Source organism: Capra hircus, chromosome 2, assembly GCF_001704415.2.
Source record: "Capra hircus breed San Clemente chromosome 2, ASM170441v1, whole genome shotgun sequence".
NCBI lineage: Eukaryota > Metazoa > Chordata > Mammalia > Artiodactyla > Bovidae > Capra > Capra hircus.
The window spans coordinates 29,517,640-29,545,556 of NC_030809.1; the positions used below are offsets into that span (position 1 = coordinate 29,517,640).

Below are 27,917 nucleotides of genomic sequence, written 5' to 3' on the forward strand. Positions count from 1 at the left end.
GTCGGGGGGGGTTCCTGAACCTAAGCCTCTCCAGCGCACGTCTGCAGGTTCAAGGGCAGTACTGATGTATCCTTCATCCCTCCTTTTCTTTTGGACTCCCAGTCCAAAACCAAGTGAATTCTCATGTAAGATAGAAAGATTTTCTTTATTAATGACCCCAACCGTATTTCTTTAGATACAGGAGTTTTGAACTCAAATACTTAGAGAAAACAAGTTAAGATTGCATTATCCTGCAACTCATTACCAGTAACATATTGCAAAGCAAAACAGCTTGGAAAAGAAGGGGCGGGAAAGGGGAGTGAGGGAGGGAAGATAAAGAAAAGGAATTAAGTTGATCAAGTGGAATTCTTTTTTTTTTTAATTCTTGGGAACCATGAAGTCCTTGCAAGCACAGCTCGTTTTTGCAGATTATTTTCCAAACGTGTACAAAATGGAACCAAAACGGAGAATCCCTTAAGAACCTGAAGAGGTGCAACATTAAAAGCTACGATTATCCAGTAGCAAGTGTTCCAGCCTTCAGTTGCCAGCCGCTTCCTCTTCCTGTTCCCAAGAGTTAGCGGGATGAAAACGTCTTCCCCCTTCAAAAGCAGAGATTAAGTCTGAAGGTTAGTTTCTGCTCACCTTCCCATCCACCCCACGCTCTGCACTAGAGATGGGGGTCAATGTTTTTCAAGCAGAGGTATGTGGGAACTCCAGGCAAGGGTTAAGGCCCAGCTTTCACAGAAACAACCCATCAGCTTTCTTCCTATTGAATACTTCAGGGTACCAAGTAATAAGCCCATGAGGACAGTAAATATACCACATTAGACAGGAGAATCACCTGCCCACAATTTCTGCATGGCCTAGATCTACCTGCATTTTAGACTGGTCTCAACCCTCTTCTGAATAAAAGAATTTGGGGTCCTCCTAACACAGCTTATGCCTTTTCAGGCTAGCAAACAGCAGTTCCTTAAATTTTCCCCCATGGGGCCAAAATGTCAGAAGAAGCAACCCTCCAAACTTTCCAAGCTTAAGCGTGTTTTGTGTTGTCATATGGTGACTACACTCAGTCACAAAACACTTGCCTCGCTTAAGGCTCCTGAGCCGGGGTGTCCTGTCCTACCCAGCATTCTAAGAATGGCCAACTTTGGGAATGGTTCCCAAAGATGGAGGGTACCTATCTGGCACAGAAGCCTGGAAGCCAGAGCGGAGGACTACAGGAACTAAGATTTTCCTCTCTGGAATGTCTTACCCAGCACAGATGAAGCTAAAATATTTTGTTATCCATTCCCCAATAGAAAGCTCAATTCCAGCAGAGCTCTGTGGAGTGCTGATGGCTGGCTTCTGATCACAGAAGGGTTGCTACCCTCCTTCATGCTGCTCCAGGTTCTAAGAACCCAAAGCAGAAGGGTCCTGGCTTCTCCTGCTTAGCTTTGGGAACTCAATCTGGTTTTCAGGGTTGTTTACCTCCTGCTTCTCCTTTCTGGGGCTCACCTCTGCCAAAGAGAGGTCACAGGATGGAAAAAGGCAAAGCTGTTCTTCCTAAGTTCCAGGAAGGAAGTTTATGGACGACTGGCTCATTTCAAGGACTCATCTTTCCTTAGTCCCCCATCAGGACAGGGAGTTGTTCCTGCCCTTCCACTGCACCTGCTTTGCAGTAACCCCACACTCCAAGGCTGCCGGGCTGTGTGACGGAACCAGGGGAGAAGCCCTGTGGGGAGACACTGGGTAGTGGCTGTCTGGTGGGCGTTTCTCCTGAATGGACAGGCAGTTACAGGGCTGAAGGCTACAGGAGAGGTTCGTGACTGTTATGACGCCCAGCCCCTCGTTTGGTGCGTGACAGGCTGGCGGGTCAGGCTGCCTTCTGCTGTACTGGCTGCTGGCTCACCTCCTGGCCTCTACTGAACGGGGCTCTGAAAATGGCACAAAATTGGCTGCTTCACACTCAGGGTCACCAAAATGGTGTGAGTGAGAGAAGCAAACAGGGAAAGGAAAGGGAGACTTGTCAACTCCATGATGGAGGTAAGAGTCTGCAGGGCAGCAAGAGCACGTGCCCCCCAGGACACACCCTCCCCGCCTCCCTACCTTTCGAGTTCTGCCCATCTTAGGCTGTGCCATAAAGCTGCACAGTAGAAGGAACGATGCTGCCATTGTGTTGCCATGGCTCGTGGGCACTTCTCTCTAAGCAGAGGATCCAGCTGTGGACTGAACACTGCTGGCTCTGGGCAGTAGGAAGAGCTATACTAGAGAAAGGTCTTTGGGATCAATTTCCTAGTGAGACAGGCAGCCTCTCAAGTATAGAAGGCAGGGGTGACTTACACTGCTCTGTATAAATGTCTGATGCTTCTGAGATTATAAGCACTCTGCTCAGGCACCCAAGAGTCAGACCCTCTCTCATCCTGTTAAAGGGCAGCAAAAACTAGCTTGGTAGAAGAGGCCAAGGGAAGGAGCCTGAAGGCATAGGCACAACATACCTATAGAAGGTTATCCCAAGAGTGTGGGGTGCTGGAAATGGCTGTGTGGGTTGTGGTGAGGCTTAGTTCACCTCAAGACATTTAATTCAATGGGAACAAGTGATAGGAGACCAGCACCCATTGCTCTACTTGGAGAACAGGATGGCCTAAACCTTACCAGAGGGGGTTCCAAGATCTGGCACCTGGCACAGAACCAAACCCCCAGGCCCCCGACCATGCTGCTCTACTGAGGACAGTGTCTTGCACCCTTTAGGATCTCCTCATCATCTCTCTCACAGATAAAGCCGACCTCCTCTTTAGGCAAAATTCCTGCCAAGACTTGGACCAGGAAAAAGAATGCTTTGGAATAGTTCCAGGCCTATTTATGCAACTAAATGTCCTCAAGCAGATTATTCCATTTCTACAAGATATCAAGACAGTTAAGATAGGCCTGTCAACTCAGACCCAAAGAGAACATAGTTCATCTTGGCAAAAAGGCCTGTTTCTTTCTAGCAGCCACTATCCTCGATCACAGAGATGTGGAAACAAGGAGGCCCATTCAGATGTGAAAACCTGTTTGTCCCATCTTTAGTCTGCCAGGCAGCTATAGGCGCCCCGCTGCCTGTCTCACCTGCAGCCACTGCCCAGACACCTGGGTCACCGACACCCATGACCTCCTTGGTAAGCTTAGGAAAGGAAGGCAGTCCTGCTGCAGGATGGTGCTACTCACGTGATTGTTTTCATTTCCTTTTTCTCGGCATCTGGGCGTGCACGGTTCAGCACCTTGAGGAAGTCTGATGTTTTTGCCCGCATACGTGTGTGAATATAGGCCTGGAGGCAAACACAATGGGTACTGAAGCAGAGTCATGTTCCAGAAAGACAGCTTTCCTCTAAGTAGCAGAAATTATCAGAAAGGTCTGGGAACATCCACCCTGGGGCTGACATAGGGCTGTGCAAGCAAGCATATATTCACCTCTCTGCTATGGAGTGAGAGAGATGGAGAAAGGCCATGATTCAAAGCCTCTAGAACCATCTCTGCAGAGTTCCTAGCAACAGCCTGTACCAGAGAGGACTTCATGCCATGAGTTCTGGTGGAGAGAATGGCGCAGAGCGCCGGTGCTGAGGCTGCTCTCACTCACCTTCGAGCACTTGATGTGGTAGTGCAGGTAGTCCCGGAACGTGTGGATCAGGTTGATGGTGTTGTCTCGAGCACTGGCGTTGGTATGGCGAGGGAACAGCACTGAGTGGGGGCACAGACAAGGTGTCAAGGTCTAATTACACCAATGCCAAAGGGTGGAAAGACCAGCAGCCTACTGTCAGCTCCCATCTCGCCCTGCTTTGGGACTGTCCACTTGTTTCTGCCAGTAAGTGTAAATGGAGGAGACCATGGCCAAAAACCAGGGCTCCCTTGGCAAAGGGCTTGGTCCTGGCATTCATTCCGGGTCTGGATTCTCCGGCCGCGCACTGTGAAATCTACTAGCTTCTGCCTCTCAGAAGTCTCTCTAGAAAACGACACAACTGGCTACCTGGGTGGACTCTGGAGCAATGGGGATTAGAGAACAAAACCTGCCTGTTGCAGGACCTTGGTGCCAAAGCAGAGTAAGCTTTCAGAGAAACTAGATCCATAGAGGATCATGTAGTCTGTGGTGAACACCAAACAGGAAGGGACAAGAACCTGAGCACTCCTGAGGAGGAATGGCAGGATGAGTTGCTTTGGCTGGGGGCTGAGAAAAGCCCCTGCCACTGCCTGACCCCATGAAGTCCTGTGCAGTCAGTCACTCAGTTTCACACCGGGCAGACCTGCACGCCTCTCCCTCTGGCTTCTGGGAATCCCCTCTATCTTCTGCATCTATCCTACTCAGTGATCTCGGCATCAGCAAAGTTCTTGAGTATCAAGTTTTGTTGAAACGAAAAGAAATGCCACCTAAGAAAGGGTGGGACCACTGTGGGTCAACTTGCCCTCAAGAGAAAAGAGCACCAGGCCAGGAGATAACTATACTGCAGAGGTTCTGAGATGCTAATGACTGTAAGTTCACCATCAGTTTATGTACCACAAAGAGAGACATTGCTAATTGAACTGTTAACAGGCTGTCCCAACCTCAGAGAGAGTAACGTGCCAAAAAAACCAAAAGACATGTAGACTAGACTTAAGGAAACCTGGTTAATCAACCCGCTTATTTCCGATAAACTGATGCATCTTCAGCACTATGGTGGCTTAAAGAACTCCAGAAAAGGGAACATTCTAGTGCTGTCAGGGTCAGTGTGTGTGTAAGCTGCGATTCTAAACTGTCAGCTGTTACCAATGAACCAGCTCACTAGGCTGAAGCAAACTGTGAGAGGGGTGGATGTGAATCTTTCCAGAGGGAAAGTGGGTAAGTAAATCACGGCTGGAGCTCTGGTCTAATGAGCAAAAAAACCCAACAGGCACCAAAGGACAGAGAACCCCAACTAGCTGCTTAGCAGGGCTTATGTGGCCCTAACCCCTCCTACTTCACTCCAGGGGCTATCCTTTTTTTCCCTGAGGATTTAGATAAAACAGGGAAAAAAGGAAAATGATTACTGTATAAAAATACAAACAGCACATGACTTGTATTAGTGCCCCACGACATGCCTCCTACAGTCATGGCACCGGCAACAGGAACACTCTGGCACACCTGCTTTTGCCACTCAGCCCCATTTCAACTGCAGTATGAACCCGCCAAGGTGTGCAAATGCGGCAACCCCGCCCGCCCAGCTCACCGAAGGTAATGTAGCCGATGTTGTCACCCACGGCGGCATCGGTATCTTTCAGCTCTAGGGGAGGTTCCCTGTGGCTGAAGAGGACCTGTGGGGCTGTGTGGCTGGCTCTGCGTCCTTCTTTGAACTCCTGCCAAGATGAAGCAAAAAGCAACCAGAAGAGAATCTGGTGTGAGATGAACAGCAAGAACAGCAACCTATGCTCTGGGGTTTGCCCTGTGGATGTGACCTCTAAGCCCTCTGACTGGCAGAGGCTAAAAATAAATGACACCTAATATGAAGTACTGGTCTTCCCTGGTAGCTCAGCTGGTAAAGAATCCACCTGCAATGCAGGAGACCCTGGTTCGATTCCAGGCTCGGGAAGATCCCCTGGAGAACGGATAGGCTACCCACTCCAGTATTCTTGGGCTTCCCTGGTGGCTCAGACGGTAAAGAATCCACCAGCAATGCGGGAGACGTGGGCTCAGTCCCTGGGTTGGGAAGATTCCCCTGGAGGAGGGCATGGCAACCCACTCCAGTATTCTTGCCTGGAGAAGCCCCATGGACAGAGGAGCCCGGTGGGGTACAGTCCATGGGGTCGCAGAGGGTCAGACATGACTGAGCAACTCAGCACAGCACAACGTGAAATATTACCAGTGTTGGCTGCCATCAGTGTACTTCAGATTCAAAGAGGAGAGATCACAAAGTACTTAACAAGTCCAATTTTCAAAGAGCAAAGAAAAGCACTGTTAATCCTCTTCTTTTGTTTTGGAAAAATATGCATGATAAAACTACTTCTGAGGCTAAATAGACAACAAATTGCAAAGCACTCAGAGAACCAGATTACGTTCAGGATAAGGATGACAGTTTATTAGTTTCTTTTGATTTAATATGAAAGGAGGTTATATTTTTCAGGAAATTTGATTAAGATGTCAAGTGGAGCTCAAGTAAGAGCTCACCCTTGACAAAATGTATCCACCCTCAGCAAACTACAGAAAAATCCCTAAGGATGTCAAAACCAAGCCATTCTTCCCCGTCCTAACCTCCACATCTCAAGCTTTCCGAATTCATACATTCCTGTATAAACAGGTAAGTGATACAAGGCATCCCCGTTTCAACCCAGATCTGTAATAACAGGACTGGACTTTCCAGCAATGCCAGTAAAACCTACGGTTTAAACTCTCTGAAGGACAGAAGGATGGAACCAAAAGTTTTCCAAGGTCCCTGAGTTTTCTGAGAGTACTGAGAGCAAGTTATACAGCCCTTCAGTATACAACTTTCTTTCTACTGCTGCCCAGATATAACGCTCTCTCCAACAGCCTGGGCACAGCTAGTTGCTCTCCTGTGGGAGTTCCCATGGCTTTTCTGCAAACCTCTACTGTAATATTTCACTAGTCATTAATGCATCTGGCTTCCCTACCAGGTTTTAAGCTCCTCAAGTCAAGGATTCTTTTATTCATTGCTGTATCTAGTCCTCTGCCCTTCAAAGAGACTGTCTAGCACAAGAATGAGAAAGAAAGTACCACGTCCCTAGCTGACAGTGTCAGCACACTGTAAAGGAAGGAGCAGGGACTGCACTTCACCCGCAGCAGGAGGATACACACGGACGGGCAAGCCCTCCGTAGCAGATATGTGAAGGAAGGATACCACCTGAGGAGGTCTAATGCCCAGTCGGGGAGCTCGTCTGTTTCACCCCCTGCCTTCTGAACTCCTTGTGTAGCTTCCAAAGGTTGGTGGGAAATAACATCACTGGGTTAGGTGAGCTCCCCTCTGAACTTTGATCCCCAAAGGAAAAACATCTGAAGAGGGAGGAAAGGATCCAAGATAGTTCAAAACGAAAATCCTTAATGCAAAGCTGCTGAAATTGCCTTTCTCTAGAAAATACCTTTCATTCGGCAACTGGGTTGGGACGTTCTCTAACTTCTATCAGTCTCCCTCTTTTAGTCCCCGGCGGGGAGAACAGATAAAAACTGCCTGCCAGCACTTTCTTGTGCTTCGTAAGTTTCTTGAACGCTCCAGTTCACTGGTACATGTGGCGTTCACAACCAGATGGAGTATCTATAAACCTGTGGTGACTTGGCAGCATTTCTCAGTTTTGTACATGGAGAGTGATACATTTCAGAGTTGGTTAACAATATACTGACTCGGGGCTGTAATTCAGGCAACCTCCTGCCTTTGTTTCTCTTTGGTTTTTCTCTCTTACACAACACTTAAAAGGCAGTAAACCCACCAACCCAGCAGCTTTTTGCCTTAGAGTCTTTGTTACATATGTATCAGCAATACTGCCTCTTTTTTCTTCCCTTTTTTCTCTCTGAGGCATCACAATATCATTTCTTTCTTCCATCAAAGCACAACTGACCACAGAAGCTCAGAATAAACCCAAATATATACAGAAATTAAGTCTATGATAAAGGCAGCATCTTAAACCAGTAATGTAGCTGCCACTGGGACAGGCAGTAGTCACTTAGAAAAGAAGATGGCTCTACCTTTCATATCATGCACCAAGAGAAACTACACATAAGTAGTAAGATTTATACATAAAATATGAAGCTGTAAAAACACCAGGAAAATAATGCAGCTAGATTTCTTTACAACCTTTCAGTAGGGAAGGTGTTTCTAATTATGACTCAAAAATCTAGAAGCCATAGAGGTTGATCAATTTCACTACATGAAAATAAAGTTCTACATGAGGGAAAACCAAACAACAAAAACAACCCAAGAAGTCTAATGACTAACTGGAAAAAAAAATCTGCAACTCTTATCACAGAAAAAGGGCCAGTCTCCCAAGTACATGAAGAAACTGAGAAGACCAATAACCCAAGAGAAAAATGGGTAGGGGCCATCAGGAGACATCTCACAAGAAAAGACAAAAAAATTGCTTTCAGCATTAAAAAAAAAAAAGATGTTTGACTTTGTTCATAAGAGAAAGTAGACACCATTTTTAACCTGTCAGACTGGCAGAAATCCAAAAGCTCAACACCACTTTGGGAAAATGAACACTCACGTACTGGAGGTGGGAGGGAAATGGCATAACCTCTATGGAGAAGGGGTTGGCAATGCTACCAAAATTACTCACTCTGCCTCAGGGTCCCCAGTTCAGGAAAATATCCTACAGGTATAATCCCACATATATACAGGCAGCAAGGATCCTCAAAATGGCATCTTCACTAGTGCCTACGAGGCAAATTGCTTTTGTCTTGTCCCTGAACATACAGTAACCAGTGGCTTCCACTTAATTTCTCTTACCTACTGAACTAACTTAAAGATCTAGTAATATAAACAATTCTAGTTCACCAAATCTCCGAAAAGGGTAACTATTGCTTTTCACGTAATGAGGGTTGAAACGATGACATCTACCAGGTTTTCTCTGATGCTCACAGGTCATATGCCTTCAAAGCCGAGCACTAGCACATCCGTAAGAGTGGGGAATGGCCCCTCCCTGTCTTTTTCCAAATGACAGCAATAAGCATCCCTCCAAGTCAGCCTGCCAAATGACAAGGGAGGGATGGTGTTCTGACTAGGCTGGAGGTGCATGTTGGCATGGGAAACAAGGACCCACAGCAGGCAGACAGGTGACCACGACCAGCCTCCCACGTCACAGCACTCTAGGCTAGGCATCCACCGTCCTCATTTTTCCTAGAAATTAAAATAACTAGGCCTAGGACAGTACTTGATTTATTTTGGAGGGGAAAACCATCAAAGTAAGTCCACATTACTAAGGTCATTTCGAGTTAAATTACCACTGCCTCTGAGTCTGGAGAGGGAGGAAGGGCTCCTGGGAATTGCCTTTTCACATGGGGCCAGGCCTGTCACTCACTGGAGACGCTGTCGGTACAAAAATGCAGACGTTCTTTTCCCTTAGAGACAAGTGTCCCACCACATGGACTGTGAGGGAGAGCGTTTAAGTTCACATGCAAAAAAGAATACTCAAAATTCTCCTAAGGAACAAATCTCCAGTATACTCTCCAAGACAAGATCTGTTCAAAGTATAAAAATAAGTTAAGATGTTGTCTGGAATTAAATGGAAGACTGGTAAAAAACCCAGCCAAATCTAAATATATACTTCATAGGTTTTAAAATTGGGTTGTCAGTCTGGATTTAGCCCAATTTCTGAGCTACTGCATTTAATTCCCCTGTCAATTCTGCATAAAAACACATGAAATGCCTGTCTGAGGTTTACATTTAGGACCTAAGACATACATATCTATGTATGCACAACCATACACTTTTGAAAGTTTAGTACTCTCAAATGCTTTGTCAATATTCCAATTTTTCTGCATGGGGACTACAAAATTAGTTTCTGATTAATTAGCTTAACACAAAAAGCCACTACAGATGGTCAGATGGAGAATATCCCTTTGGAAGATTTCCCTAGCCACTTAGAATGCCTACACATAAAGTATTCTCACTATATTAAGCACAATTATTTTTCAACTCAACCTGGCAAAAGAGGTTGTCCTGAATTCTTAAACTTCATTACCTTGCCAAAGAACAGAATGAACATACAGTTTTTTTTTTTTTTAATTTAACCTCTGTACTAGACTTTGAATGCTGAGCTGTCTCATAAGAAACCAGCCAGAATAGCACTTCACCAGTGAGCGCTCATGTCCTAAAGCCAGCAACTAGTTAGCAGACAGCATGACAAAGCCACAGTGGTTGTACTGTGTCAGAACTGAGTCCAACCACACCAGAAACCCAATTACAAAACGTCCTCCTAACCCCTACTACTCTTCTAGTGGATGAGTTGCTTCTGAGGGAGGAGCTCCATGGGGACCTCAGCCAAACTCAGGCCCATTCTCTTCACTGCCAGTTTGACAACTCTACACTATTAATGCATTACCTACCACCTAAGAATTTTCTCTAGACTCCATTCTGAAAAGACTTTAGGACTAATAAGCCAAGACAACAGACCTTGCTAGAAGCTTGAAGAAAACCTAAGCGGGCAGGAAACAGGACCAAGCTTTAAATCAAAGACCTCATGGCACGAAGCATACTTCATATTCAGTCATTTTGTTACTATGTGCTATGCTCAGTTGCTCAGTCATGTCTGATTCTTTGTGACCCCCTTTCTGTAGCCCACCAGGCTCCTCTGTCCAAGGGGATTCTCCAGTCAAGAATACTAGAGTGGGCTACCAGTCCAGGGCATCCTCTTTCAGGGGATCTTCCCAACCCAGGGATTGAACCCAGGTCCCCACACTGCAGGTAGATTCTTTACTGTCTGAACCAACTCTAGTTCAGTCCTGCAAAGGGCTAAAACCACTTAGAAGGGTTCTAGGGCTGCCAGTTCTTATCTTTTTAAAAAAATGTTGACTTATTTAGCTGTGCTGGGTCTTAGTTGTGGCATGTGGGATCTAGCTCCCTGACCAGGGATCGAACCTGGGCCCCCCTGCATTGGGAGTGAGTAATCTTAGCCGCTGGACCACGAGGGAAGTCTCTTTGATGCCAAGGTATAAGTCACTAGGCCATGGTCCCCCTATTCTCTGCCCCAAGATGTCTGCTCCATACCTGCATGAACACCTTTCCAATGACCACATCGTCGTCATCCTTAAACACTGTGCTGAAGACTACTGTGACTCTGTCTTTTTTTGACTCAACGTACCTGAGGGGAACAAAACTCATGAGTAAGTACAGAATCAGAACAGGGTTTTGTCAAGAACTTGATCTACAAGTGAAGCAGGAAGGTAAAGCCATCATAAACCTTTTAATTCATCAAACAAGGTGTGCCAGTGAGACTGAATAATTATGGCCACAAAGTCAGTACAATAAATGCAAACTTTACGTGAGGCAAGAGATGAAAATCACCCAAAGTGGATGTTATGAACTTGTCTATATGGTATGGAGTCCAGAGTTAGTTGATTCTCAGAACCCCACTTTAAAAAAAATTTCTTAGAACCTACAGTCACCCTCTGCCTCCCGATTACCTAGCTAAATTACAGAAGGGGACCCAAAATATTAGTGCCTTAAAGAAGTGCTGGATTCTCTTTTTATCTTTTGCCAACTTTCTGTAGATAAGGAGAAGCAGCGTTCTCCTTCGCCAAACCATCTACATCCTGGGTTTAAGAATTTTATGAGAAAGACACTTTGGGGGGCTTCACACAATATAGTTTAAGGTCTGACTTAGCTGAATATCTTTTAGTAAGCATATGTGATAGCCACAACCAAGTTTTAGGACCAAATTCTAGCTATACTCACATGGTCTCATCATCCCTATAATGGATAACTGCCCTGTTCTCTCCTTCCTTGCCCTCTTCTTGGAACTGGAAGTATTTCTCAAAGACAGAGGCAAAACAGTTTCGTTTCAACATGCCAGCCTGATGCACGATGGAATCCTTGGATGCAGGCAGATTTTCAAGGTCGTATAGCAAAGAGACATTGTATCCTGGAGGGGGCGAAAAAAAACACCCAATAGTTATATTAAAAAAAATAAAATAAAAAGCTTTTTGGGTTCAAATGGCATTTGATTTTGTCTCAGTGCCCATACTTTTAACCTAAGGAGAATGCAGTCCACTCCCATCTTCCTCAAAGGGCAAATGATGTGAAATAAAACCTTAATTCTTGTAAAATTACTGTAAATATATATATCTAATTAACAGATACCATGCAAAAATCTAAATCAGTATCAAAGATGACTGATTACAAATAAGGAATGGGAGGAAGTCATAATCCTGGAACTTTTAGAAATTTAATGTTCCAGACACAATCGTGAAAGCAGGCTGAATATGCTATCAACCTATTAATGAGTTTCATATTTTTCTCTGACAGTTTATCATGCCAAGTGCCAACATGTTGAACAGCTTGGTTGCTTTTTGATAAAAAAATATACCTGCCTGCATGCCATTGTAAACCCTGAGAATGGAAACAGGGCAAAAACCTCAACGGGAAAAAAAAAAAATCTGTATACACCCCAAAAGATTTATTTGTGTACACTGTAAATTTTTCCAAGTGTTTTAAAACATTTTACTTCATTTGATCTCCATATGAGGTGTATGCAATAGGCCAGATATAGTTATTTTCACTTTAGAAGGAAAAAAAGGTTCAAAAAGCCAAGTGCCTAGGATGCTTAATTATGTAACTGAATGACATACCTGCCCAAAAGCCTGTAAATGATTTTGCAAGAATATCACTGAGGATCATTTCATATTCTAAACAGATGATGGGAATAATTTTATCAGAACTGTATAGACTTCACATTTCTGAGTTTCTTAGACCTTTATACTTTGTTACCATTTAGCATTTTTCCAAGAGCATTCCTGAGGTCTGTGTTTTGCTGGATTTAGCCTCACTGAGAGCATCCACTGGCTATCTAAATCTCTGTTCTAGACAGGGTTTAGCACATTCTTGGCACTCCAATATTAAATAATATCAATCACCCTTCCATTTTGGGTACCTAAAAACCAGATAAACAAATGGACCACAAGATTAGATTAAAAAAAAAAGAAAATATTTAAAGCTGGGGTTTGTTAGTTTTAAGAAGCCAAATAAAACAAACTAAATAAAACTATAACTGAAGCCAGACTTAAGTATGGCTTCCAATATGATGAAGAAAACATGATGTGAATAAAGAAAAGTAAAATCTAGTATGGCCAGCTGAGTCTTCCAAACTTGTCTAGATAAACCCACAGAGAAAAATCCAGGTCACACTCTGCTTGTTCTGATAAATTTTAGGATCTGAGTGGTGACAAGCACATCCAAGGGTTCCTTTATGCTTTTTCCGCTCTAGTTATTTTTCTTTCTGAAATTCCCTGATTCCTCTTAGAGCCTACACTGTTATTTATCTTTTGGCATTTCTGAGATATGTTTATACCATCAATTTTGGAAATAATAAATTTCAGTATTCTTTATGGAGTACAAAGTTCTCATAGACAAACACTCCAAGTAACAAGTTACATTCTGAAGGCACTTTTCTTTATTAGATACTTTGTTTCCAGAACAGCAGATAAGAGTCAAGGGAAGGTATTCTAATGAGGAGGTAAGGTGCCTTTTTTTTTTTTTTTTAAAGTAACTGCTGTTAAAGAGACAGATACACTTTCCTTTTTAGAAAGATTTAAGTCAAGGTACCAGTCATAGCATCTGAGTAACAAATATTACATTCAAGCAGTCTTACAACTTGGTCCTCACTATGGGGCCTGGCTATAGATGCCTCAGAATTTGAAACTACTATTTAATCATAGGGATAAAAATACTGTTCAGTTTTTTTCCTCTTATTTAAGCTTCCTTTAAAGCTGTGTAATATAGCTCTTCTAATCAAGGAGGCACAGATCACTGATTAGAAGAATGGATTATAGGGGCTGAAATTTCTAGTTGAAAAATGTGAAAACAGCTGTGAATATTCCTTTTCCTTCTCCAAATGTGCAGTGTACAAAGGTGGTTACTGGGGGCTGGGAGGGAGAAATCAATGCTGGCTTAATCTTCTCAAAAGGCATGTTAATCACTATGGGCAAACAAAGGTGGCCCTCTGGCTGAAACATTAACAAAGAGTCATTAGATCTTACCCAATAAATGTTAAAAACAGCATACATCAACTCTGTGTGACTACACCAGTAACGTGTATCCATTACTGGACAATGCAAAGCCCCTTAAAAGATATGTTTATGGAGACAGCTGAAGTGGGACCTGAACTCATGCAGAAATATTCATAAATAAGTAACATTTAAACAAAATCCGCTGGCTAAAAAAACCATAGCACAAACAGGACGAATCTCTTTCCAAGTCATTCCACAGCCATTCACATTACTACATACCTGATTCTGGATTTACCAAGTAACTTCCATACACCCTCTTTAATAACTAGAAAATAGAAAAACAAGTATGTTATGCAAACACATGTTAATTCAAAGACCATGAGAATTTCACTATTTTCAAAGCACTGTGCATGCCATTTTTCCTAAGCCAGCATTCTTCCTAACTTTCAAAAGGCGAATGGGAAATAGGATACAGGGAGGAAAGAAGATTTATCTGAGTTATCAAGCAAATTACTCACAGAAGTTTGATTAACTCCAAAAGGTTAGCACCTGGTCACCCCCTTTATATGGTCTGTTCTCCTCCAGATCTTATATTGCACATAATTACCCTTTTTTCCCTCCAAGAGAGTAAAAGAATGCTGATCTCAAGTGAGAATAGATCATGTTAGTTATCAACCAAGTACAGGCCAAACCACTAACTCAGGTGAATGAAATGGTAAAACCAGAACTGTCAGGAACTGATTCCGGTTAGCCTGCTTATCTTGAATGCTTTAAAAAACAATGGATAATTCAATCTTAGCCAGTTATTTATACTGTGGGGGTCCACAGAAGGGTGTACTCTCTAAATGTTTTTTTTCTCAAAACCAATCTTTACAGCTGGCTATTTTCCAGCTTTTTTGGAGTAAATGATAAAACAAGAGTCCCTTTTACACCTTCTTATTTTTTCTCTGATGGTGTGATTGCTCTTCTTGGTAGGAACTGCTCTGAGGCTGGCATGGTTTAAGAATCAATCTTTTTATTTGGGAAGGAACAGTTCTGACTTAAATGTTACTGACACGTTAAGCAGGAGAAAGGCAGTTATTTGGAGAGAGAGAAAAATTAAAATCACTAGAATTCAATAACCTCTTGGTATTTAATAGTCTTTATTATGTTTTAGAGGTAAGACACAGACAGATCTTATTATTTGTCTCATTAAAATCTTGAACTTAGGGAGGGAAAGAGTCAGCATTATTCCACAGGAAGGCAGAATTGAGGCCAAAATATCAATACTAACCCCCAGTCGTATAACAGGCTGTGGGATTTTGTCTCTATGCACCCAATTTTTAACGGTGTCACCACAAATATACTAATCATGACCCTCTTGCATTTTCTGGGATACCAAAAAAAGGGGTACTCAAATCTAAGATAAGATACCAAGTTAAAAGTGAACAAGAGCACAAACTTGCTTTAATTGTAAGAGTGGTGTGTGTGTTTTAAAGAATCTCACTAGCCAGAGAAAAGCACTAAGAACACAGACAGCACTGGAGTGGAGGCCCATGTGAGCAGAGCCACCGTCTGGTCCACTCCTGCCATCTCAGAGCCCGTCTCCAGCATCTGGGGACTCAGATAACAGATCTGAGCAAATGTCAACGCTGTTCTTCTCATCTTACTTTCAGTGTTCTCTCCAGGTTTTTAAAAAACACATATGCTACACAAACCAGGAGCAAACTATTTATTTCATGTCCCATTTTAAAGAATTATCATATAGTGCATTCTTTCTCCTCATTCTTAAATATTTTTTAGTACTCCACATATTTATTTAACCGTTATCCTATAACTGGAAGAAAGCCTCAACATGCAAAACCTGGACAGCAGGGTGGACTTCACAGCATGTATCAGTGATCACATTTGTTTATGTAACGTCAAACGGTAAGTAATGCCACACCTAGTTTCTCTTTGGTGACCACACACCCACTGTGAGGTATCTCTTACAGAAGAGGAACTGGAGGGAGAGGTTCAAGGTCACAGAATCTATTGGTGGCACAGAGATCTGACTTCAGGTGTCCCATATACTACTTCTTCTATATCATTTCAGGGAGAAAAAAGCAGCACCCATGTCCCATTAATAATTTTAACTATCTACAAGTCTGTACTATGTGTACTTGGAGGAAGGGAAAATCAGATGTGGGAGAAACCACAGCTCCTAGTTTAGGTTCCAAGTTATTCAGTTTAAGCCCAAGATACCAAGTTAATATTCTGAGATCTAAGCGGTTCTTAGAACCAAAATTATACCAAGTTCAACTCCTCTGCTCCCTCCTCTTGGCAAAACCAGCCAACGCTTCCTAGTTCACTTCACTTGCACTTTTAACCGTGATTCACTTTGCGCCCCCTCTTCCAACCTGACACCAGGAAATCAGACCTTCCCACCTGGCAGCTGAGGCTTTCTGCTTTGAAAAAAGGCCTGTGACAAAGTAACAAGCTTCCTGCGGTTATCACAGGCTGGTCACTGTTTAACCAACTCAGGGAGCCATTTACCCTGCACTCTGCCGCAACACAGTCAGTGTTACCTATTCCACCCACTTGAGTGGGCTGGTTCTCTGACCCTTGTGATAGCTGCAAGAATAGCAATGTATTCTGGAGTTTCACTGTAAGGAAAGCACAGACTGGAACAGAGATTTAAGAAATCTAGCTTAACACTTTCTCTCCCTCCCAAGGAGTGTTCTTACTGCACCAACGCCTTTAAAGAGAGGGGAAGGTCTAGGGGGAATGATCACATAGTTTTTCAGTTATCTGTTCAAACGTTCAACAGTTCTTTCTAGGTAGCTGTCTTCTACTTCATCTAAAACAGGGCCACCTTAACTGCCATTTACTTCCTCTTGATCTTCATCTGGTAAAGAGTTAGCCGGTCTCACTCACATTAGTAATCTTTCAAATGCGTTAAAAGACTTAAGTCTTTCTCCTGAGGCTCTTTCTTTTCAGGTAAAATAACCCTGAATGCAAATTCTCTAAACCATTCTTCTTCTCTTGAACTTGAGGCAAAATCAGAGAAGGTTTTAGCTGTTCCTTTGAACTTACAGGGCAAACCAACTGCATATGAAGAAGGGAAGTGACCGCATATGGCTCTTGGTATCTGGCTTGGCTAACATTAATTTTAGTTTTTAGTATCAAGATTTTGATCATATGCTTTTGTTAAACAGCTCTTTCATCACATAAATTTTAAATAAGTTAAAAGCTACTACTCTCAGTAGCATGGAAACATATACACTACTGTATATAAAATAGATAGCCAATGGGAATTTGCTGTATGACTCAGGGAACACAAAATGGGGCTCTGCAACAACGAAGAAGGGTGGGAAGGGGTAAGGGGTGGGAGGGAGGTTCAAGAGGGGACATATGTATACCTACAGCTAATTCATGCTGATGTATGGCAGAAACCAACACAATATTGTAAGACAATTATCATTCAATTAAAAATAAACTTAAAAAAATAACAAACTACTATTACTCTCAATCAGAAAGAAAATAGAAATGGCTGTATCTTCATTCACCACATTAAGGAGAACCTACTCTGTTAAAACTAGAAGATACTTGAAAACTGATTCAGGAACTGAGTCATACTTCCTGCTTTGAGACCCAACCACAACGTGCACACACTGGTGTAATAACATTTTCTTTCTTCCATAAATGGCTCTCCCCAGAGCAAATATAGTTCAACAGGAACCAAACCTATTGAAAGAAGTCAGTGAATAAAGCATGGCCACCAAGAGTTTCTCAACACATGGACACCCTTTCTTATTTCCCCTAAGGTAGTCATAAGGAAGAAGAGATACAGAGGCCAGTTCTAAAGAGCATTATATTAAAAAGTGTCAAGGGCAGATTTGTTCCTAAATTTCTAGAATGAGAAATGAAGCCTGTAAACTTTAAACAGACCAGAGGTTATATACCTGCTTCACAATGTAACAGAAACAGAACTGAATCCATCTTAGTCTTGCCATAGCTATTTTTGTATTGGTCAAGGAAAAGTATTCTTTGCTACATTTTTTGAGAACTAAATCTGTTTTTGTTTTCACTTGTTAGAGAACATCTTTATTTCTTCAGCTTAAAAAGCAGTCAAGCAGAGAGCCAAAACCCTTTCTGAGAAACACCCTTCTTTATGACTAATGGAAATGAAGTCAAGAGCCCCTGGTTAGGTGAGCAAGCCTTCCAGAGTGGCCAGTGCCATCATGGATGACTCAGTGCCATGGATCTTCTAGGAGTGGCAAATTGCCAGGAAAAGGTGAGGAGGAAACAAGACTCCCAAGGAAAAGTGATGTGGAACTTACCTCATCAGCACCATGTGCCTGAAGTTCCTTGTAGAATTTCAAAGAAATACTGACCATCACTTTTGTTTTATCTCCATTAGGATTTGAAATATGATAGAGGACTCCATCAAAATCTGCCAGGAGAAGCAAATAATCTTGCTTAACTTGGGAACGGGGAGTAACATCTCAAAGTGCCTGCCTACCTGTTGCAGGGCACAAGGAGGTCTCCCTTACAAGTAGGCATGTAAGTAAAATGATGTTCATTTAAAATCCATGTGGAAAATCAGTAGAAACACTGAGATAAGAATTATCGAGTACTCATCTCTTTTCTCTAAAATTACAAAGGTACTTTTACTTTAATCATCACTTTGTGCTGAAAGAATTAAAAAAACAAACAAACAAACTTTTATTGCGATGTATTTGAAACATGTATAAAAATATATACAACGAACCCCTATTCTCATCATGGCTTCAACAATTAATCAACATATGTCCATATGGCCAACCTTGTTTTCACTTAGACACAGCCCTTCCCAATGATTTATTCTGAAGCAAATCTTATACATCACGTCACTTCACCCATAAATATTTCAGAATACATCTCTAAAATATACATAACCCCGATTCCACCGTCATGCCTAAATAAAACAACAACAACAACAACATTAAATATCCAGTCAAACACTGAAATATTATCTCAAGAATTAAAAAAAAATATTGTCTTATTTGAATTAGGATTCACACAAGGCTCACACAGTGTGTAAATTCTTGAAACCTGGGGCTGAATGTCATTATAGGGAGCTCTGGCATTGCTAGTTAGCAGGGGAGGGAGGGGATGATGCCTGGCCTCCAAGTCAGAGCTCTTCAGAGCTGCAAAAAGTTTTCCAAGATCACCTGGTCAAGCATTCCCATTTTATTAATAAACAGCGTGACCAACGCCTCAAAGTTCACAGAGCAAGTGAGTAGTGTCAATACCCAATTCTTTCTAGGGCAAAGAAAGCAGTAACCTCTCTCTCTGACTTGCTGAACAAGTCTCGAGTATTTTTGTAATTCTCTACTCCTCTAAGTGCTAGGCAAACTAAGATGATGGCTAAAGATAATAACATAATATTTCCAAATTTAAAAAAACCTTAGTTTGTACCACAAAATTAAACCCAAACTTTTAAAATATCAGCAGGCAACTTTATATAGCTCACTAAATCCATGAATAATGATCTAAAATAAAAGCCAGGAAAAAAAAATCTGACAAGATAGGAGCCCAAACGTCAAAGCTTATTTTAGGAACAATTTTCTTTTCTATCTTTTAATATTGTGCCTTCTCTTAATAGGTGAGATAAAGGATACTTACCTGCAAATGTTACTTCTACAGCTTCTGGTTTGTTTCTGCAAAATGAAATAAAAGTCCTTTAGTTAGCTAACTATATTGCTGGGACTTCCCTGGTGGTCCAGTGGTTAAGACTCCATGCTTCCAATGCAGGGAGCACAGGTTCAAACCTTGGTCAGGGAACTAAGATCCTGCGTGCTGTGCAACACAGCCAAAAAAAGGGTAATAACATTGCTGCTTGCCTTCAGGGAGACTTGCAAAAGGCTCCTGAGCTTTATTTAAGATCAGACCACCTTGATCCAGATACACAATTCACTTTTTCATGCACCTGAATCTCTACTTACTAATGGTGGAAGTCTGAAAAAAGGAAGGACAGATAAAGCTTGTTTTGCAGCTCGAATCTCTGCTGTGGTTGGTGCTCACCTTCAATTCTTAACTCCTTAGGACCATGATAGACACGTTTGTATATATGACCCACAAAATGCCCTCTTTTGGCTGCACTCTCAGCAGGAAAACTGCTAAACAGAGAGCAGAACAGTTTAAATTTACGTAAAGTGAAAGCATGAGTTCAGGCCACAGAATGATGTAGTCCTATTCCATTTCAAAGACAATCTGGAAGTCTTCCTACACTGTTTCCCTCTTCCTTACATCACCTAAGTACCCACCATTCTCCTTTGTGAAGCCCTCTTTGGTTCTACGCTTTTTTGGGGGGTGGGGGTGGTTGTTTTTAAACTTCAGTGTTGCACTTTCATACAAAGTGTAGCACAAAGTAACAGCAAAATCACTGAGAACAGTCAAGACACCTGTTTTCCAACTTTAGCCTTTTCTTCAAGACCACGTTTTCAGACAAATTAATGCCTGCATTTCTTCATTTTCTCACCTACTCATCTTTAAAATGGGAGAACACAAATGATCCTACCTACTTTACACAACTGCTAAAGATAAAACAAGAGAACAGACACGGAAGAACTTTTCCTGGGAGGCACTGACGGTCTGCCACTTTCAATGTGATTCCCAGCTGAGCCTGGTAAGTGGACTTCTGTTTGATAAATGCTGCTGAGTTATTAACCCAGAAAGCATGACATATATCCAGCTAAAAACAATAATGGTCAATTAACCTCCAGTGAAAAGCTACTTCAAATGCTTTCCTCACTTCTCCTCAAAACTCAATGGTAGGAAACCAATGAAGACTCCATAGTTTTATTAGCTAACACCCTATAACTCAAATGATTCCACTTTGTTTTATGGGCCAGCAGACAAGATATACACACTTTCACATTTATTCTTGCCTAACTTGTTCAACACCTCACCATCAAATGTGTATCTCTTTTACTATCTCCGCTCCCTCATCTGCAGAAGGAACCAAGACTGAGCTGCCCTCCAGAGTTGCTGGGAGATAACGGAATAAATAACATGGTTTATGACTGTTAAAACGCTGCTGCAAAGCTAAACCATACCTCTCAAGGAAACTGGTTTCTATTTAACATATGTTAGCCCCATTGTAAAACCAACCTATACAAATCACATATTGAGTTCCACCCTGCTTCTTCAAAGCCATCCATATGTGACTTAGGAAAAGTACTTTGGGTGTCTGAGAATTGAATCATCAAGTGGGTTTATGGACAAGGAGTGAGTTCAGGATATGATGAAAAGAACTGGATAAAAATTAAAAGTTGTTTCTGATCTTTCATTTGAAACTGTAGCCTGGTGACTAAGGCGATGAATGATCAACCACCATTTCTCACTTCTAGAAAAAACAAGAGCAAAGGAAGAAGTAGAAACATTAATCTATGGCCCATCTGAATGAGACATTAAGAGGCTGCACAACTGGGGGAAGCACTGAAACACATTTTCCTGAGGAAGGCTGGCTGTGCCAAAGAGGCAGGGTGGAGGCTTCTAAAAGCCCATGTTGTATCACTTAGTAGGAGGCTGTTCTTTTTTTTAACCTTTAGGCTTTAAGTCAGCCACAGAAGGACTGAGTTCCTCACTTTCTCACTTCATCAACCAACCAAAAAAAGATCAACTGCAGATAAAAAACCTTAGGGTTCCAAAATTTTGACTCTGAAATTTTGCATTTCTCTAGGTCATAAAGTTGCCTGAGCATTGACCCCACTGGGAGAAGCTGCTAAGATCTATACTAAGTGGTTTGCTGCCTGACTTGGGAATATTTGTCATATCATTGCCATTAATATTTTAGTTTGCTATTTATGGCTGCACAGAGGTCGCAGAGAAGAGAGTCAGGCTGTTGAGGAGAGCACTGGGCTGAAGGAGTCTTCCTGAGAAGTCATCTGGGGGTTAGACTTCTTGTCTAACTCTGTCCCCAACAAGGGGACTGCACTGAGTGGGAAATATACCAGGACAGGGCCGTGGCTCAAGTCCAAGACCAAGTGTTTTGTGGTTTAAAAATCACGGAGCTATTGGGGAATAAAGGGCTTCCCTGGTGGCTCAGCTAGTAAAGAGTCTGCCTGCAATGCAGGAGACCACATGTAGCACAGGAGACTGGGGTTTGATTCCTGTGTCTGGAAGACCCCCAAAGTAGGAAATGGCAACTTACTCCAGTATTCTTGCCTGGAAAATCCCATGGACAGAAGCGCCTGTACGTTACAGTCCGTGGAGTTGCAAGAGTCAGACATGACTTAGCGACTAAACCACAAGCAACCACAGACAGGAATAAGATTGGTCTGGGAGCAAGTGTACTCGTAACTGGCCAAAAGAACGTTAGTCACTCAGCTGTGTCCGACTCTTTGGGACCCCATGGACTATAGCCCACCAGACTCCTCTGTCTACTGAATTCTCTAGGCAAGAATACTGGAGTGGATTGCCATGCCCTTCTCCAGGGGATCTTCCCAACCCAGGCATCGAACCGGGTCTCCTGCATTGGATTCTTTACCATCTGAGCTACCACAGAAGCCCCTAGGCCAAAAGGGCAAATAGTTATTTCAGGCAGTGAGAGTAAGTTTAATCACAAAAAAAGCATGTCTTTCAGAGCTGACTCTTTACCTCAGGTTCTGTCGCTTACTGTAGCCACAGCAATGATACTTGTCGGCGAGCCAAAGGTTCCTTTTCTAGAAAATGGAGATTAAAAGCCTCTACCACACGAAGCTGCTGTGAAGACTAAATTGAGAAGCTACACGCACGGCAAAGTTTCCCAACAAAGGTCTTATGACTCAGCTACAGATACGCTGAGATACCACAGCCCTTAGGGCAGCCCAGTGGCAGGATCTCCAGGCTAAGCCATTCACCCAGATGTGACATACCATAACAAGGTCAGGAATCACCAGGGAAGGGTGCCTATGCAATGCTGAATCCCTCTACTCCCTCAGCAACTCCCAAGAGCCCCAGTTTTGTCAACTGTAAATCAGAGCTGCTATCTGTAACCCAGGCACATTTGAAATGGAAGGAAACCATGTCAAACAATCGGGAATTGGTTACCAAAACAAGGAGAAACAGAACCATATTAGTGTCAGACTGCTGCAATGTCTGGAATTCTAGAGTAAGCCAGGTGGCTATGTCCTCAGGGTTACTGACAGGACAGCACAAGACACTAAAACATACTCAATTCCTTTAGAAAAAATTTCTTCCTCTCCTTTTTCTAAGGAAGTTTCTAGAATGTCACTAAAGAACTCTTGGTAACTGTTACTATCCAATCTTCTTTTCTCATTAAGGATTTTGGAGTTTTTACTCCTGAACACATCCAGTTCCTTGTTGTGCATTTATGTCCCTCTTCTTGTTACGGTTTCTATGAGCTGAATTAGAAAAATTATTGAATTCTGCTCATTATCTCATCATCAAGTTTTTGATTAATCTCCTATAAGTCCTCTCTAAGGCTCCCATTATCCTTTTTCAGCAAAGCCTACAAAAATGGATCATATTAGGTAAGAGGCCGTCCTACTCTCCTAAGGCATGTCTCAAAATAACAAACAGGGTCTAAAAGCTAATTCACACAATGTCAGAAGAAGGATAAACTCCTAAAGAAACCAAGAACCATTCTATTTGGCTTCATCAAACGTATACTAAGCTGACTATACACACAGTAAGAATTCTTGGGAAACAAAGATGATAGAACCATAGACCCTGCCACTAAGAGTTGCAGGTTTGGTACACACAAAAGGAACACAGCGCTGGGGCCTCATGCCCAAAGTAGTTCCAAGGCAGCCAGAGAGTGGGCAGTGGTGTGTGACTACAGTGACCGGTAAAAAGACCAACCAGATCATCTCAGCAAGTCAGCCACTACATCCAGTTTCTCCTAAATGCTTAAACAATGTCCTAATTCCAAATCACTTCTCAGCAGTCTGCCTCCCTGAGGACATATGCAGCATATTTGGGAATGAGAAGGTATCAGCAAGATTTAATTTATTCCTCGCTCAAATTTCTCCTCCCACAGTCCTTGCCCACCCCAACTGGCATGGCTTGCCTACTGAGCTTCACTCCCCCTCACAGAAGCACAGCTCCCCACAATATGCACAGCTGTGGAAAGGAGCCAGCACGCACTTAAAATCAACAGCAGTTCGCATCTGGCAGCATTTCCTCAATGTTGCACTCCAGACTAGAGTGAAGTTGACAAGCCTAGCTTTGGAGGCTATAAAGGTTCTTGGTGTGTATACAGTAACAAAAGAATTAAATTAATTTGCCAGAATACTTAATTGCGAGCTTAAGTAAGAATTGCAAGCTTAAGTAAGAATTGCGAGCTTAAGTAAGAATTCCTAAATGTTTGGAAAAAAAAAAGCCAAACCAAAAAACTGTGACAAGACCTGCACATGAGGTTATCTGCAGTGTTGCGCACAGCTTCTTAATCAGTGACAGTCTCTCAGTTTGGAGGCTGTCGAGAAGACAATTTGCCAATGATTATCACTTTGTGGGGCTACAGGAATCATTTCAATAAGCCACCTTCCCAGGAGTGTGGTGGGAAAAAAAAAGAAAAAGTAATTTGCCTGGAATGGCTCTCAGGCTTTGTCAAAACTGCCTCCAAGTTAAAAGATCTTCATGACTAAATATATTTTTAAGCAATTTATGACAGAATTGCTTTACTTGAAGGAAATTTAGACTTTTAGAAGGATGTCACAGGCAAGAAGATCCAGCAAGATAATCTGAGAGGCATCATTTTTTTTCTTTCTTGTTTCACGCTATACAACCCCCTTCAGTGCTCACAGCCCACAAGTAAGGAGGCTGGGCAATGGTTCGAGGCTGCAGTTTACTCTGGCATGGGTACACTATGAGAGGCCCACAGAGGAGGACCTGCCATAAATCCATTACCATGCTTCGAGATGCATCACTTAAAATAAGATCAACTTCAAAAGGAAAATTACTCTGTGTTCTGAAATATATACCGCAAAACTATTTTTAAGACTACCTCATGCTCACGTTTTCAGTAGCTGCAACAGGGCTGTCCAAGGGACTTTCTGCAATAATGGAAATGTCCTACATCTGGCTGTCCACATCTGGCTGCTTCTAACCACGTGTGGCAACTGAGCCCCAGAACTGTGGCTAGTGTGACTGAGGAGGTTTATTTTAATTCACTTTTTTATTTCAACCTGACTAGCCACATGTAGTTATTGGCTATCACCGGGCATTGCAGAGCTGGAGGATTCACTCTGGGGAAGGCTGCGCAGAACCTCATTTCCCCAACTGGGAAAGGCAGGGCGGAGCTGACCTCTCCCAGCAGGTTCCCACAACGGCCAAGCCTTTCCAATCTCAAAGGTTTCTCAGAGCTACTGCCTTTCTTTAATCTTTCTCTGATCTCTACCCCAAAATGTGTCCCCCCTTAGGTCCTCTGTAATGCTGCCATACTCTTAGAAAGGTCCCCCTTTCCTGTTCCTGTTTGGGGCTGAGCACTGAGAGAACCCTGTAAATGTTCATGATTATCACACCAGTTATTATTCTCTAAAAGTTCTGGCTAGGCATGCACCTTGATAAATAGTTAACTACTTGATAAATACTTAAAGACTTTACTGCTGCCTCACCTTACTAGTATGCCTAGAAACTTCTAGGCTTCTTCTAGGTGTTACATTTGCAATCCCAGGCAAACCCTACCTGTTAGGCTGAATATCACAGTCTCTTTTCAAAGTGATTTTCAGCAGAGTATGTTCTGAATCAACTTACTTAAAGTCACATCTCAACTGGAAGACAGGCCAGAAAAAAACAAACGAAATTTGCTGCCATGCCCTAAGATTCAACATTGTTACAACATATACTTTGTAAAAAAACAATGTGGAGAAGTTCTAAATTATGCCTTCCAGACTTGTGTGACTACTTACTCCCAGATGAAATAGTTAGTAGCTCTTTTTAAGAGTAATGTTCTAAAAGGAAAAGAGCTGAAGCTATGAATAATGGGCTACATTTCAGAGTCACAAGTTATTAATAAACAAGCAGATGTGAACGTACTCCTACACTACAAGGCGTGCTTCTACTTGAAATGCACAGACATTTATCTTGTAGATCAGCTTATAACCACTCAGGTCTCATTTTTCGCTAGTCTAAACCTGAGAATTCACTTGAGACAAGCTGTGAAAATGCAGAAGTTAATTTAACTTCCTCCTATGTGCTACACTGCTCAAAAAAGTACACAGCAATCACCCAAAATAAGCCACTAAGCTGATTCCCTTGAACATTTAAAATGCAAAGGAACTGGTAAGTGAGGCGGAAGACAAGCAGCAACTCAGCCTAAAATATAAGCAACTGCAGCCCCTGGCAGGAAACAGTCACTACTGCTCACTGTGTTGCTTCAAGGAAAGCTGTGCTTTGTACTACAGATAAAACCTGTGGCCTTATAAAAGAGATAGGAGACAATATATTCAACTTAAGAGGCAGGTAATAAGTATTTTTTTTTAAATGCCTCCAAGCCACAAGTTCATTATGTCCACTTAGAAATTCCCTCCACCGATCTTCTCCCATCGGTGGCTCTCCAAGCACTTACTTTATTATTAGTTCCCAGTTCACCAGAAACGGTTTGCACTATTTCCTCAACTGTGTAACCAAGATGTGAAGTTCCCATCCTCACACATGGGGAAATGAGGCAAAGGGACTGGCCACAAGCCATCAAAAATTAGAAGTTAAAACCGATTCTTTGGTTCATGTATTAAATATTATATTAGAAAAGCAAAGCAGCTTTGGGGGAGGAGGTCGTCTTCTATTGATTCTTGTGTCTGACACCGAAGGCTGCCTTAGAAACATGTCCTAAAGCCCACTTTTAAAAAGGCCAATGGTTAACAAACAGGTCTTATCTGAGAACTTTATTATAGACTCTGGAGGCTTTTAAGTGTGTATCTGGGCTGGAATGACTACAGTAGAAATCACAGACCTGGGGTATGGTACAAAGATTTAAAAGATATCCAGATAGAGGACAGTGAGTGGGGAAAAAAGAATCAGGACCTCAGAAGAGCGATAAGAAAGGAGTATGGATATGGGGGGGACTATTAACTTTGCTCGAGAAATGTAACAAAATGACCAGTCTCTCTCACAGTAGGGTTCGGGGAAGTAAAACTAGAGAGATCAACGGGTTTTCCGGCTGCAAGGCAGGGCCTGCCTTCAGTCTTCTGCTCCTTTAGAAGAGAAGATGGGGGTGGGGAGCGATAAGATGGGTGGTGAATCTGGGCCTGCCACCTTCTTTCCTCCTCCAGTGATGGGAATTCCTGAAAACTCCTTCCAACCGAATCCCAAATCCCAGAGAAATAGGCTTTCTCTGGGTTCTGAACAATAACGGGGAATACAGAGGGAAGTGGTCCCCAGCTCGCTCCAGAGGGCAATGAGATCCTCCAGCGGAGAGTTCCGGCCCAAGCTCCCCTCACGTCCCACAGGTCTCCTGACCTTTGGCACGCGCACTCCTGTCCACTCTGCTTCCGCATCCCTCCTCTGAGCCTCTCCCCACGCATCTCTGCCCCTCACCCCACCGCGCCCAATCACCTCCCACGTCTAACCCCGCCGGGGCAGTTCCCACACCCGGCCAGGTCTCCCACCTCCCTCCTATGGGTCTGCAGGACTGAACGATCATCAGGGGTCAACTCTTGCCTCCCCCGCAACCCACCGGCCCCAGGCGCGCGCTCACCCGGCGGCCGCGTTCTCGAACTTAAGCGCGAGCGTCTCCTCGATGATGCGGTTGTTCACCTCCAGCAGGATCATGGCGGCGGCTGCCCCGGACAGGGGAAGGAGAAACAAGGGCGGGTGAGGGTGGGTAAGGGAGGAAAGGACAGAGGGAGCGGCCCTGCTGCCCCTTGAGGAGGGGGGCTGGGTGGGGTAGGAGGTTAGGGAAGAAGGGGAAAGGGACCGGGGTGGGAGAAGGGGAAAACCTGCGCGCTGGCCCGCGCACGCACTGACTGTGGAGACACCCACCCACCCGACCGACCTGGCCCCTGAAGCCTGAACCCGCCTGCCGAGCCGCCGCCGCCGCTGCCGCCTCACCGACAAGCCTGGTCCCCGCCCAGCCCCCGGCTCTAGCCGGCCACTTCCGCTCTCACACCCACTTCCGCTCGCCGCCCGGACGCGCGGCCCCGCGGCGCCATTTCCGCTCCGACCCCTCGTGCACGCGCACGCAATCGCGCCGGGCAGGGGGCGGGGTGGAGATGGGGGGGGGGGGGAGTTGGTGGTGGTGCTCCCGCGCTTGCGCACGTGCGATGCCGGTAGTCCCAGCTCCTCTTGGCTAGTTATCCCTACCGTCTCCCGGCCTGCTATCGTTCCCCGAGGTCCACCTGGCGGTCCGGTCCCGTACTCC

The 27,917-nt window shown here is 43.5% G+C and overlaps 1 protein-coding gene across 1 annotated transcript; it reads right to left on the minus strand.

The window, feature by feature from the left end:
* On the minus strand, positions 119–27,706 carry ARPC2 (actin related protein 2/3 complex subunit 2). The gene is made up of 11 exons (XM_018059587.1): positions 27,552–27,706; positions 27,255–27,336; positions 19,238–19,272; positions 17,911–18,023; positions 13,889–13,934; positions 11,340–11,526; positions 10,653–10,746; positions 5,172–5,298; positions 3,572–3,672; positions 3,163–3,263; positions 119–578 (listed from the first exon to the last, which is right to left on the minus strand). Exons 2-11 carry the CDS (start codon positions 27,326–27,328, stop codon positions 554–556), a joined length of 903 nt encoding a protein of 300 aa, XP_017915076.1. The 5' UTR covers positions 27,329–27,336; positions 27,552–27,706; the 3' UTR covers positions 119–553.